This window comes from Chiloscyllium plagiosum, chromosome 4 (assembly GCF_004010195.1).
Source record: "Chiloscyllium plagiosum isolate BGI_BamShark_2017 chromosome 4, ASM401019v2, whole genome shotgun sequence".
In the NCBI taxonomy this organism is placed as follows: domain Eukaryota; kingdom Metazoa; phylum Chordata; class Chondrichthyes; order Orectolobiformes; family Hemiscylliidae; genus Chiloscyllium; species Chiloscyllium plagiosum.
Genome location: NC_057713.1, coordinates 17865617 through 17880832, shown reverse-complemented (window position 1 = coordinate 17880832; position 15216 = coordinate 17865617). Strand labels below are relative to the sequence as shown.

Here is a 15216-nt window from a genome sequence, read left to right as displayed (position 1 = left end):
ATCTGTGCCATTCAGTCCGTGTGTTCTGTGCTAGTCACTAGGTATCTGTGACCTTCTGAACTTGTGACCAAATTCCAGTTTAAGAAAGTCTGAACTTCTCCTTGTAGCTTTTACCTTTCGGAAGATGGAAGACAAAGATAACTACTTAAACATAATATTAACACAGATCTGCAGTCAGTTCTGCTATAATGCAGTAGTCCCGTTCTTGTACAATCTTGTGTTATAAGAAAATTGCATAATAGCAGCAAACTAATGGGGCCAGAATCACGTTATAACTAATACACACTTGAAAAGTTTATGCTTTAGAAACAGTGTCCCCAAACCATCAATTGTGTTATAGCAAATTCGCATTAATGAAACACACGTTATAGCAGAACGATCTGTACCTTCTTTTGACTCGATGGATTAATTCAGTCATTCACATCTTGAACGATCTCATAACAGGCATTAAGGACTTATTGTCATGTCAGGATTGTTTCATGGAAAAGCATTAGAATTAAGCAGGCGGTTTTGAAGAAAATGTGGTTAGCAACAAGGAGAACAATGTCCTTAAAGTTTTTGTAATTTGTGCAATTACATAGTAACTCAAAAGCTGCACGGTGTTTCAAATCATGTTTACACTTTATTTGCAAAATGATAACATATTCAAAACAAACACAGATTAACATTTCAGGAAATACTGTCGGGGAAAAAAACAATTGTAAACATTAAAAAAAATTAAAATATTCCATCCTGATGTTGTTAATGGTTTTGTTTATGGAGGTACTTGTTGCATAGTACAAAACGCTTTTAGTTAAGCATCTGTCAGAAACAAGTGATATATCGTCTTAAAATGCATTTTTATCCTGAGTAAAGAAGGGCAATTAATACAATTGTGAAAGGAGTTTGGAGCAGTTGTTTTGATGAAATTCTCTCGGCTGGGAGGACATTCCTGAAGTCTACTGTTCGATGCCGGGGCAAGAATGAGGAAAGACGCCTCGGAGGTCAAAGGCTTTGCTGAAATCAAAGGCCTGGATCTGTTGGTTTTTTGTCAGCTTGAGGTTCCTTATGCAGCCCTGGAATGGCTCTTGAAGGGTCAGGCAATTTTGTTTCACATTAGCTGTGTGAAAGGACAAATATGCATCTATCAACATGAGTTAACTGAAATACTCACAATACATTCAATGGGTGGCAAATTCTAACTTGAGAATCAGGTAAAATTCAACTGTAAGTAATTAAAGTTTAAAAATAAACTCAATACTTGAATAATGATTGACCTTGCATTTTGTATATTGATTAATCTAGATCTGGAAAAGGGGCTGGCTAGCTCAGTTGGCTAGATGGTTAGTTTGTGAATGCGATTCGTGCACCAAAGAAACTTTGAGACCCATTCCCCGTGAGTATAGTTTACTGAACAGGCATACCAGAACACAGGTAGGCCACTGAGCCCATCAAATCTGCTCTGCAATTCAATGAGGTTATGGCTCACATGCTAAATCCTCAACTTCACTTCCCTGCTGCTTTCCCTTAACACATGATTCCCTTGAGGATTAAAAAATCTATCTAGCTCAGCCTTGAATATAAATAATGACTCGAGATCAGATCTAAATCAGAAGGTTGCGAGTTCATATCATGTGATGACTGTAGTTCAATTCCCTGGATTTTACATCAGGACAGAGTTTTAAGGGCAGATGGTGGTTAGCACTGCTGCCTCACAGTACCAGGGACCCTGTTCAATTCACGCGGCGGGCGACTGTCTGTGTAGAGTTGACACATTCTTCCCGTGTCCTCTGGGTGTTCCAGTTTCTTCCCACAGTCCAAAGATGTGCAGGTGAGGTGGATTGGCCATGCTAAAATCCCCATGCAGGGGCATGGGAATTGGTTGTGGGGGAAGGGGCGTTTTGGGAGGGTATAAGTGGGACGGTCTTCAGAGGGTAGGTGCCGATTCGATAGGCTGAATGGCCTCTGTGTAGGTATGCCATGATTCTATGACCCAATCTCTGCAGCAAAGAAAATTATAGATTTACCACCCTCTGAGAGAAGGAATTCTGTGTAATCTCTACCTAAAATTGGTAACCCTTTATTCTGCCCTCAGGTCCTAGACTCTCCCACGAGGGAAACAGCCATTCTGCATTTACCCTGTCGGGTCCCCTAAGAGTTCTTTCTGTTTCAATAAGATTGTCTCACATTCATTTAAACTCCAATTAGTACAGGCCCAACCTACTCTGCTTCTCTTCATAGCAAATCCCTCCATACCTGGCATCAGCCTAGAGAACCTTCTCTAGAGTGCCTCCAATGTCAGTACATCTTTCCTTAGATATGGGGACCAAACCTGTTCACAGTATTCCAGCTGTGGTCTGACTAATGGCATGTATAGGTCGTTCTGCTATAATGCACATTTCGTTAACACGAATTGGCTATAACTCCACTGACAAATTGTGGGCGCTATTTGGATAATGCAAACTTTCTACTGAAGGGGTATAGTGATTTTCAGTAGTGCTCTTGTACAGTGCGATTCTCTATAGCGCAGGGTTGCAGAGGAACGTAACTATCACATCGTAGCAGAATGACCTGTATAGGTGTATCAAGACTTCCTTACTTGTATATTCCATTCTCCTGGAAATAAAGACCAACACTCCATTTGCCTTCCCTATTACCTGCTAAACAGTGTATGTTAATGAGATAACGATGTCTAAGGTAATGTAGCATTGACATCAGCAGTCACATGCTATTAGGCAGTACAGACTTGATGGGCTGAAGGGCCTTTCTCTACTCTATAATACTATAAGATTCACAGTACAGGCCAACTATTCTGAAAAGCTGAAAGAAAAAGATCAATATTCGATTTATTAGTAAGAGTTTGGGGGAATTTCAGAGAGTCAGACAACAGGCACTCTGTGGTAAGGCAAAAAAACAGATACAGTGCACAGCATGATCTGAGGAACAACCTCTCAGTTGGACAGGACTCATTCCCAACACTCAACTCTCAAGGTTGGCTGAATCCACGATAACAAATCAATCAGAAGTTGTTTCTGTGGAGTCCATCAATCAATACTGTCACCTGAAACTACTGAGATCGGGCCTGGTTGTCTGCTATTGTTCTATCATTAATTCCCAAGAGCCTGATTTAGGTAGAGAATTTAAGAGCATCAGAAATAGGTGCTGACTCTGCTCACACAGTAGGACAAGTGTCTCAATTGACTTCGAGCTCGGAATGTGTGCATCAACCAGAGGGGCTGCTGCTGATTATTACTGAGTGATGGATAAAATGCATTCCCAGACACTGGGTGAAGATTGAAGTCTTACTGGCCTATACTTCCAATCAACATTTGAAGAGCCTGTCATAATTTACTGCTTATATTCCACACAGTAATGATGTATTATCTTGTTGCTACAGCACTGTCTCTTAGATATGAGGGGGGAGAGGGAAACCTAGATAAGAAATTAACCAGGTTTTTACACCTTAGACAAAAGCCAAGAAAATATCAGTTTTGATTTGCTAACTAAATATATTTTTTGCAGATGAATTAAATTTAGTTGGAAGCACAATCAAATCAAGATTTACACTTTAAGGCTGCAGTTGGATTAATGATGACTAACTTCTAAGTGACCATATAAAACCTCTGAGTTAATACAATGCAGTGGAAGGAAAGAGTTAAAAAGGAAAGAGTAATAAAATTACTATTCGTAATTTGCTTCTTTTGCCAATTTCTGTCCCGACCTCTAGAGACTTCTATCAAATCTCCTTGAAACCTTCTTTTCTCCACGAGTTGTCTTCAATCCACCTTCATAGCTGAAGTTCTTCATTCTTGGAAACATTTTCATGGATCTTTTCTGAATTCTCTCTAATACCTTTAATATTTACTTTGGAGTGCAACCCTGGAAAACCCAGACAAGGTGAAGTGGTGGTGCCATGGTGCTATGGATCAGCCAAAGATGTGGAAAGCATCTGCTTACTTTTGCATCATTCTGTTGTGAAGCCTACTCCCATTGAGGCTCCAGCCAACTGGAACTGCCTCCAATCTCACCAGAAACGCAAATGACAATGCAATGGGCTTTACTTATCTGCTACCCTTTTGCTCTAGTGCCCCATAAACAGAGTGCAGTCAACACAAAACTTTGATACACCACATTGGGAATCAGACTCAATTAATTTTAGTTTAGTCTGTCGTGGTGTATACTGCTCCAAAAGCTAAATGTGCATCTTATTTATTACATTGGATTGTGATCTGTCTCTAGCTCTTCAATTTGCAGTTTCATTCCTAATATTTTTCTGATGTTGACATTGATGATGCAAAGTAAAGTCCAAAGATGTGCAGGTTAGGTGAATTGGTCATACTCAATTGTCCATAGAGTTAGGTGCATTAGTCAAGGGTAATATGGGGAATGGGTCTGGGTGGGTTACTCTTCAGAGGGTCAGTGTGGACTATTTGGGCCGAAGGGCCTGTTTCTGCACTGTAGGAAATTTAATCTAAAACAGCAGAAAACAGAATTAGACAGCGTGAAGGGATAATGTGCCAATTTTAAGTTCTATTCTGCTATTGACGCAGAAGTTAAACTCTAATAACAATACATACCAGGATAGCCTCCTACATAAATTGGATCATTAGTGTCTGCTGAAGTTGACTGAATATGAGGATTGTCAGCTTGCACAGTAACTCCATCCACAGTCAGTGTAATACGATGCTTGCTCTTATTGGCTCGAAGTTTATGCCACTTCCCATTGCACAGCTGGTTTGAATCCTTGGGTTCATATCTGGCTGTAATTCTTCCAGCTCCATTATTTACATGGAACAGAACCTGAAAGAAAAGTAGCTTTATCATTAAAAGAATACTCTATACCAAATACTAACAAGCAAGGATGGACGAAACTGCCTTCTTCCAAATGTACCTGATATAACCAAGGCAGCACAACATTAGTAACACACTTCATCCAGCAAAATGCTACCCATGTTTCTCAACAGGGTAAACCCTTAGTTTCCAATGGGACACAAAAGCATGGAATTACAGAATTGTGACAGTGCAGGAAACCACTTGGCCCGTCGTGTTTGTGCCAGCTCTCTGAATGATCAATTCACTCACTGCCGGACTCCACTTTCTGTCCATGTGACCCAAACGTTCTTCTTTTACAGAGAGCATTCGAAGTCCCATCTGAATGATTCAAATGAAGCTGCCTCTACCATCCTGTCAGGCAGGGCAGCTTTCTCTCATAAAAACCAAAAGAACTAGAGACACTGTAAATCACTCGACCCGAAACATGTTGCTTTTGCCTATTTTGCCCACTTACTTTGACTTCCTCCTCCCGACTCTTTCATGAGTGGAAACAATTCCTCCATAATACTCTGTCCCGACCACTGATGGTTTTAGAGACTTCAATTAAGTCTCCTTACAACCTTATTTTCTCCAAGATTGTCTCCAATTTATCTTCATAGTTGAAGATTTTTTTTATTCTTGGAAACACTTTCATGAGTCTTTTCTGAATTCTCTCTAAAGCTTTTAAAATTCTTTCTAAACGACGGTACCCAAAACTGGACACATTACTCCAGTTTAGGTAAAACTGTCTTATACAATTTCAACATAGTTTCTTTGTGTGATAAATGTGTATAACATTTTATTCAAATTTGGATGTTTAAAATACTGGCAGATGGACTTTGGTTGCAGATCTATGAAGGTAACTGTTTTCTTTCAAGAGGTCAAAGTAATTTGGAACAAGGGGCTGATTACCCTTAAGTAGAGGCGTGACAAAATGCTAAACATGCTGACTCTGAGGGAGTTCTTAAACCCGTGGATGTGTTGCAATAATCTCAGCTGTTAACCCCCAAGTTTTTTTTAATTGATTCACTGGGTGCACTATTTATTGTCCATTCCTAGTTGCCCTTGAGAAGGTGTTGGGGAGCTGCTTTCTTGAACCACTGAAGCCCATTTGGTGTAGGGAGACTCACAATGCCCTTAGGGGTGGGAATTCCAGGAGTTTGACCCAGTGTCAGTGAAGGAACGGTGATACTGTTCCAAGTCAGGATGGGGAGTGGCTTGGAAAGAAACTTGCAATTGGTGGTTTTTCCAGTGTATCTGCTGCCCTTGTCCTTCTAGCTGATAGCTTCCGAACCCATGGTCACTGCTGCCTAAGGAACCTTGGTGAATTTCTGCAGTACATCTTGCAGATGGTACATACTGCTGCTACTGAGTGTTGGTGGTGGAGGGAGTGAATGTTTGTGGATGTGGAGCCAAACAAGTGGGCTGCTTTGTCCTGGATGGTGTCGAGCTTCTCTAGTGTTGTTGGAAGTGCACCCATCCAGGCAAGTGGAGAATATCCCATCACACCCCTGACTTGTGCCTTGTAGATGTTGGACAGGCTTTGGGGAGTCAGGAGGTGAGTTACTCCCTGTAGGATTCCCTAGCCTCTAACTACTCTTGGAGCCCAAAGTATTTGTAAAGCTAATCCAGTTCAGTTTCTGGTCAATGTTAATCCTCGGGATATTGATCGTGGGGCAGTCAGTCAGTGATGGTAATGCCATTGGATGTCAAAGAGCAATAGCCAGATTCTCCTGGAAAGTCTTTTGGATTTTCCACACGGCACAGGATGTGTAGTTTAGAAGTTGAAGCAACTCTTCCATTAATTATTTTATTATTTAACTATGCCACTATAACCTTAACCGTAACCATATAATAAACTCTACCAATACTAACAATCTTTACTGCTATTAGTAAACCCTACCAATACTGATAAATCCTGCTAATATCTAACATGTCTTGCTGGCAATTATATCGCCAGTACCAGCTTAACCTACTGCCCCATTTATTGAGGGAAACAGAAACTTAGTGATTAATTACTCACCTCAATGTTTCTAGGCTTTGGCTCTCACGTCCTGTTCTCTGGCTTCCTCTCTTTGACCACTACTTTTTATGGAATGTCTACTCTATCACTGCAGCAAATTCCCCTGCTCATCACATTCCCAAGCTTGTATTCAGTATCAAAATGTGCTGTGGTGAGTTGCTCTCTTCATCCAAAATGGAGGGATTAGCAATCAATGAATGAACCAAAGTTGCTTACATTTATCTCCAGAAACTGGCGAGAAAGCAAACCTTGTTGAAGTTTGGAGCATATCACCCCTCTGTAATCACACACTCCAACAGGAATGCCTTTGGGTAGATGGTGTTGGTGAGGGGGAAGCAATGTAGGAGTCACCCCAATCACAACACATCACATTTACTTCTGAAATGTTGATTTCTCTTTTAACAGAATAAAGGAGGAAAGAAAGAGTTAAGTAAAGGAAATAAGATGAATTTAATTCTTTGGGAAAAAGCCTGTGTAACTGAACTGAATTTTTAAATACTTCCACATGGTTAAACATTAGACTAGGCACATAATATGGAAAGAAATCAAAATGTCTGTGTAGACATTAAATACATGTTTTTGATAAACAAAACACAGTCTTAAATAGGGATTAAAAGGACAATGTTTACATTATATCTAGGCTGAGTATGATATTATTTAAAACAGATTAAGACTTGGCACTAAAGAAGCAGCAAAATGGGAAAATATCCCACAAAGGTCAAGTGCTAGTTGGAAAGCAACTTTTCAATCCTCAAAAAGTCATTTTCCATGATTTCCAATTCCACCATTTCTTTTGAGCTCCCAATGTACTTTCATGAGGGACATGACAGAGGTATTCTCTGTACTGAACATCTGGCCAGAAGCATATACAGTCATTGGGTCATGCCGACCAAGTTTCCCAAACTAATCCAGTCCCACTTGTCTGAGTTTGGCCCATATCCCTCTTAAACTTTCTTATTCATGTACCTATCAAATGTCTTTTGATCTCTTGTTTCTGCTCCAAAGTCACCTCCATGATTATAGCTCACATTTCAAGGCCTTTAAAAGTCACCCTTTATTACAAAAGGAGGGGCCTAACCAGCATAGTAAACACCAAAGTATAAACGCAAAATCATACAATAGATATACGTTAAATAAATAATATGCCCAGATTCTATTTTATTTTGATAAGCCTATATTGTGAGGGTAGATTTTCACAAATATTAGCTTGGAAGGCTAAACAAAATGACCTGTCTTCCGAATGTACATTACAGGTCATGGTCACTGTCTCTCTATTCTACAACTGATCCTGGTCTCAAGCAGTCAGGAATCTTCAGTCTACACATAAGCTCAATACACCGTGATAATCCAGTGGGAAAGAATTAGATTCCAGACAGTGTAAAACTGGTGACCCCTGTCCCCTCCTTCCCAAATTCTCTTGCCTCCTCTGAGATGGAGAGGTTGGGTTGAAAGAGGCTTATTATTTGCATTGAGAATTGAGCCAATCTCTCCCACCTGAAACAATGGGAAACCACAACGGTCAAAACAAGCTTCACCTGGAGCTGGGAATTACCAAGATGTGTGGTCAGCCCTTTCATTGAAGGAAGCTACAGAATGAGAAGAGCCATCAATATTCTAGTATCCCAACTCAGAAACTCACCTTCTCACTACCTCGATGTATCACCTTTATGTAACAAAAGAGGCATTTATATTGGAATGGTGGCAGGAGTTTGGGCAGATGTCCCAATAACAATTGATCTCTAGTTAGTTAAACTATAGGTTCTTTGAAGGACAATTTTCTGAGAGTTACCTGCTTCCCATGACTAAAAGCAATCAACTATGGTTTCAAGGTTATCATTAGATCTTAATTCCATATTCAGTCACGATAGGATTTGAACCCAGCACCCCAGGGCATTACCTCGGTTCCTGGACAGGCAAGTGTATAGCTTGCTTCTTAAATAGCAAAACATTTACAAATGTGCACTTATGTTTGCAGTGAAGTATCTATCAACTGTGTTACTGCATAAGTGTTTGTTTTTGTTCCCCTCCTACCAGGTGTCTGATGAATGGCAACTCTGGGCTGCCAGCACTAAAATGGCTGACACTGGGAATCCTGGAAAGTCCCGGCAGTGCCAAGTGCTTCTGCTATTACTGAGCGGAGGATAGTGTGTGTGAGGCATGGTAGATAGTTAATGAGGTGAACTGTGGAAAACACCATGAGGAAATATTCTCAGGTCCATTGAGAGAAACGCCTCCACGAAACTCACCAAAATCCATACTTAGCCGTTTTCAATCCAGTGAGTATGACAGTCCGTGGATTTCGAGTTTTATTAAATCCAGAGGTAATTGAAGGTGTGAACAGGGAATAGATTTTGGATGTATAAAAATAAGCTATCAATGTATGCAAAAATGGCTTTAGAATATGGAGAGAATATTGCATTGCAATTCTGCATGTCCTTTTGTGGACAAAAAATTTAAATTTAGCACGTGAGACGTATGTTCACAAATATAATTTGGAGGAGTTTTGGTCGAACTTAAAAACCCCTATAATATTCTACACAATGTCCCTCTGGGAAACACTGTCCAAAGCTCTTTCACTGGGGATCCAGTGACGGTAATGCTACTGAGGGTCATAGGGAGGAGATCATCACCTGGCAATTGTGTGACATGAATGTTACTTGTCATTTATCAACCCAAGAATGAAAATCAGTAACATCCCGTTGCATAAGGGCATGAATTGCTCCAAATTGTGCCATTTGCTGCTAACAGCCCCACTCTGATGGAGAGGTTACTGAGGGATGAATAGTTGGCCCGAACACCAAGCCCTGTCTCACGTGCTGAAGATGTGAACATTGACCCTCAACAGAAAGAACTCACCTTTAGAGACATACAGTCATACAACAAGGAAATGGATGCTTTGGTCCAACCCGTCCATGCCGACCAGACAACCCAATCTGATCTCGCCCCATTTGCCAGCAGTTGGCCATATTCCTCTAAACCCTTCCTATTCATGTATGTATCCAGATGCTTTTTAAATGTTGTAATTGTACCCGCCCCCACCACTTCATCTGGTAGCTCGATCCATACACGCACTACCTGCTGCACAAAAACGTTGCCCCTCATGTCCTTTCTAAATCTTACCCCTCTCACCTTAAACCTATGCCCTCCTGTTTTGGACTCCCTCACCCTGGGATAAAGACCATGGCTCTTCACTCTATACATACAGCACATGATTTTATAAACCTCTATAAAGATCACCCCTCAGCCTCCAACAATCCAGGAGAAAAAGCCCCAGCCTATTCAGCCTCTTGCTATAACTCATACCTTGCAGTCCTGGCAAGATCCTCGTAAGTCTCTTCTGTACCTTCTCAAGTCTAACAACATCCTTCCTATAGAAGGGCGACCAGGATTGTACACAGTATTCGAAAAGTGGCCTCACCAACGTCCCGTACAGTTGTAAAATGACATTGCAACTCCTATACTCAATGTTCTGATCAATGAAGGCAAGCGTGCCAAATGGCTTCTTCACCACCCTGTCTACCTGTGACTCCACTTTCAAAGAACTATGCTGGACCCCTAGGTCTCTTTGTATGGCAACAATCCCCAGGGTCCCATCATTAACTGCATAAGTCCTGCCCTGGTTTGCCTGGACAAAATGTAACACCTCACATTTATCTAAATTAAACTACATCTGCTACTCCTCGGCCCATTGGTGTATCTGACCAAGGTCCCATTGTACTCGGAGATAATCGCCTTTACTGTCCTCTATACTACCTACTTTGGTGCCATCTACAAACTGAATCTGTCAAAGACCCAGTAACAATTCCAGGGATGTTGTAGAAGAAGCACAACACGGTTCGAGGTGGTAAATCAGAAACAGAAACACAGACCGCTGGAAAAAACCAAACAGGTCTGGCAGCATCGAGGGAGAGAAATCAGAGTTAACGTTTCGAGTCCAGTGACCCTTCTTCAGAACCTGCTGCCAGACCTGCTGAGTTTCTCCAGCAATTTCTGTCCTTGTCTCCGTTTCCTATTTCCAGCATCCCCAGTTCTTTCAGTTTTATGTTGGTAAAGTTTTGTGTGTGTAAGAATTGCAGAAAACACATGAAGACTGATGAGTCTCCCTCAGGAAAACCAAAGGAACAAATCTTCCAGATGGTACAAGATAATTGCACACAAATATCATAAGACAGTTTCCAATTGAATTTCTTTCTTTACGTAATGTATGTGTTATTGTTTAGCCTTAATGAGTGCTTTAATTCAAGTTCAGTGCTTCCAGACTCAATTCAGTTTACTGCATATACACTAAAGGAATTAAGTTTATTTCAGAAACTATAAGCAATTCAATAAATTTCACTCTCCAAACAGTAATATTAATCAATCTGACATAATACTGTAATTGAAATTGATGCAGCTTTGACACGTTCTCTTTAAAACTTTCTCTCAACTCCAAATAATCTGCTTTATTATAATTACGATTTAAGATTCCAAGATGTTTAACCTTAACGTCTGCATTGCATCCAATTCTGTTGATTGTGCCGAAAGTTATGTTAGATGAAAGAAGCTTTTCCCAAATGAAACTGATCAAACTACTAAAAGAATCAGAACCATACAGCAATGGAAACAGACCCTTCGGTCCAAATATTCCACACTGACCATGTTCCCAAACTAAACTTGTCCCACCTGCCTGTGTTTCGCACATATCCCTCTACACCTTTCCCATTCATGTACTTATTCAAAAGTCTTTCAAACATTGTAACTTTACCTGCATCCACCACTTCCTGTAGCAGTTCATCGTACACACTAATTATACTGTGTAAAAAAAGTTGCCTGTTGTGTCCTTTCGAAATCTTTCTTCTCTCACCTTAAAAAATAAGGACCTTAGTTTTGAATCTTTGCTATTCAGAGTTAAAAATCACACAACACCAGGTTACAGTCCAACAGGTTTATTTGGAATCACTAGCTTTCAGAGCACTGCTCCTTCATCGGGTCGCTGTGGAGCAGGATTATAACACACAGGATTTAGAACATAGAACATAGAACAATACAGCACAGAACAGGCCCTTCGGCCCACGATGTTGTGCCGAACATTTGTCCTAGCAATCCAGCAGGATTTATAGCAAAAGATTGCAGTGTCATGCAAGTAAAATGATATATTTAACAGCAATCTAGGTTTGTTAAATATATTGTTTTACTTCCATGAGACTGTAATCTCTTGCTATAAATTCTGTGTTTTATGGTCAGGCTTCACAACCACCTGATGAAGGAGCAGCGTTCCGCAAGCTGGTGTTTCCAATTAAACCTGCTGGACTATAACCTGGTGTCGTGTGATTTTTAACTTTGTCCACCCCAGTCCAACACCGGCATCTCCAAGTCTTTGCTATTCACCTTATCCATGCCTCTCATGATTCTATAAACCTCTATATGTTAACCCATCAACCTCCTCCACTCCAATAGAAGTCCCAGCTTATTTTTATAACTCAAACCCTCCATTCCCAGCAACATCCTGATAAATCTTTTCTGAATCTTTCTTTGCATTAGCTATGACTTGAACCAGTGGAGAGTTTTCTCTCTGATCTATGTATAACTTCAGTTGTAGTAGATTTCTTCTCTGTTGGCAAATGCTGTCCAAAGTTTCTTATTTTCCATCTGACACCATTCCCTTTGAGCAGTGTCTTCTGGCTCTCGAAGCCTTGCTTGAGAAAAGGATTTAATTTTGTAATCTTGAAAATTTTCTGAAGACCTTTATCAAATGCACCCTAGTCACCCCTTTAGCATGGAAGTCCTAGGCTAGGTAATCACTTCTTTTAACCCCTACATACACCACTTCGAATTTCAGGAGGCAGACTCATAGCCAACCTCTAGACTCTCTCTCTAATGATTGCTCCGTAATGTCATCGATTGGCTGCCATTCTGGGAGCTTCCCAATTTATCAATGAATTTAAGACATGACCATTGGTTAATAAGGCCACTAACAGACACTGGAAATATAGTTTGATTTGATGGTAGATGCTTCTTCATTTTGGTGGACATAATTGTAATTAATACTGGCTGTATTTGTACAGCTTCTGCTAGTTTATTATGTATGGAAGTCCTACATGAGCACAAGAAACATTTAGCCACGGATCCAGCAGGTTTTAGTGCCAAACATTTCCAATTTGCCATTTGACTATCTGAATGTAATAGCCACAGATCTCAGTTGCCTACATGGTTTACACAGCCTATTGGATTAAACAAGATCAGGAAAGCATGTATTCCCTCTCACCTTGCCATTTACAATCTCCAGTCCAATTGCATCCACCTTAGCACTGCTGATGCCAAGCAGTACCGCGTTTCGGGTCGTACTGCGGAACTCAAATGTAACAATTACATCTGACCTCACTTTGTAACCTTCTTTCACTGCAAGTAAAACAGAAAAAAACAGGTTTCATTCACATTCAGGCTCTTCAACGGAGAGATTTTATCCTGCAACAAGAAGAAAGTTTTTAGTAAGAAATGTTCTCATTTTCACACAAACAGTCCAATTTCGTGTCTAACAACGGGGAGTCGCCCAGATGGAAGGATATTCTACAGATCCTACTCAGACTGAATTGCTCTGAAGAGAGTCAACATGAGTCCAGTGGGCCAAATGGCCTCCCTGTGTGCAGTGATGACTCTATAAACCCCTTGGGGCAGGCAGTTGCTGGAGCATCAGGTACGGTGAGGCAGTTGATCCTGGATGGGTACTTGAGGGGAATGAGTTTGCTGGGCTACCCAGGAAAACAGCGAGGGACTGACTGAATTGCTGTACAAAGTGCTCTTGGGAACATAGGACAGGGGGTAGGCTGTTTGGCCCTTCGACTGTGCTCCACAATTCAATAAGATCATGACTGATCTGGGTGTGGGCTCAGCTCCATTGTCCTGTCTGCTCCTTATAACCCTGGACTCCCCCGTCTGTCGTAAATGAAACAAATTTAAAGATTCAGCCTCCAATATTTACTGGGGAAGAGAATTTCATGGACAAAACAACTTGCAACAGAATAAATTCATTCTCTTCTGCATCTTAATTATCCTTATTAATCTTACTCTTAAACTGCATCCCCTATTTCTATTTCCCACAAAAGGAAGCATTCTCCACCTTCACCAGTCTCCTCAAAACCTTTACATATTTCAATAAGATCACCTCATCAGTTTCTCAACTCCAATGGGTAAAGGATTAACTTGTTCACCCTTTGTTCATAAGATGAGCCTTTTCTCCCAGGAATGAATTCAGTGAAGTTTTCCTAATTATTTCCTTTGTCAAGCCATACACAGAAACTCCAGATGTGGTCTCACCAACATCCTATACAGTGCAATAAAACATTCCATCCCCATTGCCATAAACAGCAACATTGCATTTGCCTTCCTAATCATTTGTTATAACTCCATACGAATCTTTTGTGATTCATGTGCCAGAATCCCATAGCTCCCCCTGCCCCCTTCAGAGTTATGGAAACTCCCCCCTGTTGAATAGTATACTTCTCTTCTACTCTTCCTGCCAAAGTGGACAAATCCACATTTTCCCACATCACAGTCTATCTGCCAAACATTTTGCCATTTGTTTAACATTTGTATACACTGTACTTTCTCTCAAAAACTTTGTTTCTTACCCAACATGTGCCCAGAAAACCCAGCCGTTGAGATGCTCACATAGCACTTAACGTGTTGATCCAGTTGAGTTTCTGGTCAATGGTCTTGGATCCAGTGATGGTGCTGAATGTCATAGGGAGGAGATCAGCCTCTCTCTTGTTGGAGGTGATCATCACTTGACACAGCTTAAAAATATGGGGTAGACCATTTAGGACAGAGATGAGGAGAATCTTCGTCACCCAGAGAGTGGTGGCTTGTGGAATGCTCTGCCCCAGAGGGCAGTGGAGGCCCAGTCTCTGGATTCATTTAATGCTGTAACCTTGTCATTTATCAGCCCAAGAATGGAAATCTGGAACATCTTGTTGCAAAATGGCATGAATTGCTCCATAGTCTGAGGAATAATGAACATTGTGCCATTTGCTGCTAACAGCCCCACTCTGACAGAGAGGTTACTGAGGGATGAATAGTTGGCCTTAACACTGAGCCCAATGTTATGTGCTGAAGCTGTGAATGTTGACTTTCAACAGAAACACTCATCTTTCTTTTCATTAGCTATGACTTCAGCTAATGGAGAATTTACTCTCTGATCCACATTGAGTTCAATTGTAGTAGAGTTGGAATGTTTTGAGGATGTAACTCTGAAGATGGACGAGGGAGATCCAGTGGATGTAGTGTACCTGGACTTTCAGAAAGCTTTTGATAAAGTCCCACATAGGAGTTTAGTGAGCAAAATTAGGGCGCATGGTATTGGGGGCAAAGTACTAACTTGGATTGAAAGTTGGTTGGCTGATAGGAAACAAAGAGTAGTGATAAAC

General features: G+C 40.9%; 1 protein-coding gene across 1 annotated transcript in view; it reads right to left on the bottom strand.

Moving 5' to 3' along the window:
- Positions 1 to 607: 607 nt before the first annotated feature.
- The window catches only part of lama1 (laminin, alpha 1), a 290652-nt gene continuing 276043 nt past the window's right edge, over positions 608 to 15216 (bottom strand). The window contains exons 60-62 of the mRNA XM_043687534.1: positions 13059 to 13192; positions 4557 to 4779; positions 608 to 1099 (exon numbers count right to left, since the gene is read on the bottom strand). Coding sequence (XP_043543469.1) covers positions 939 to 1099; positions 4557 to 4779; positions 13059 to 13192 — 518 coding nt within the window. The 3' untranslated portion in view covers positions 608 to 938. The remainder of the gene's footprint in view (positions 1100 to 4556; positions 4780 to 13058; positions 13193 to 15216) is intronic.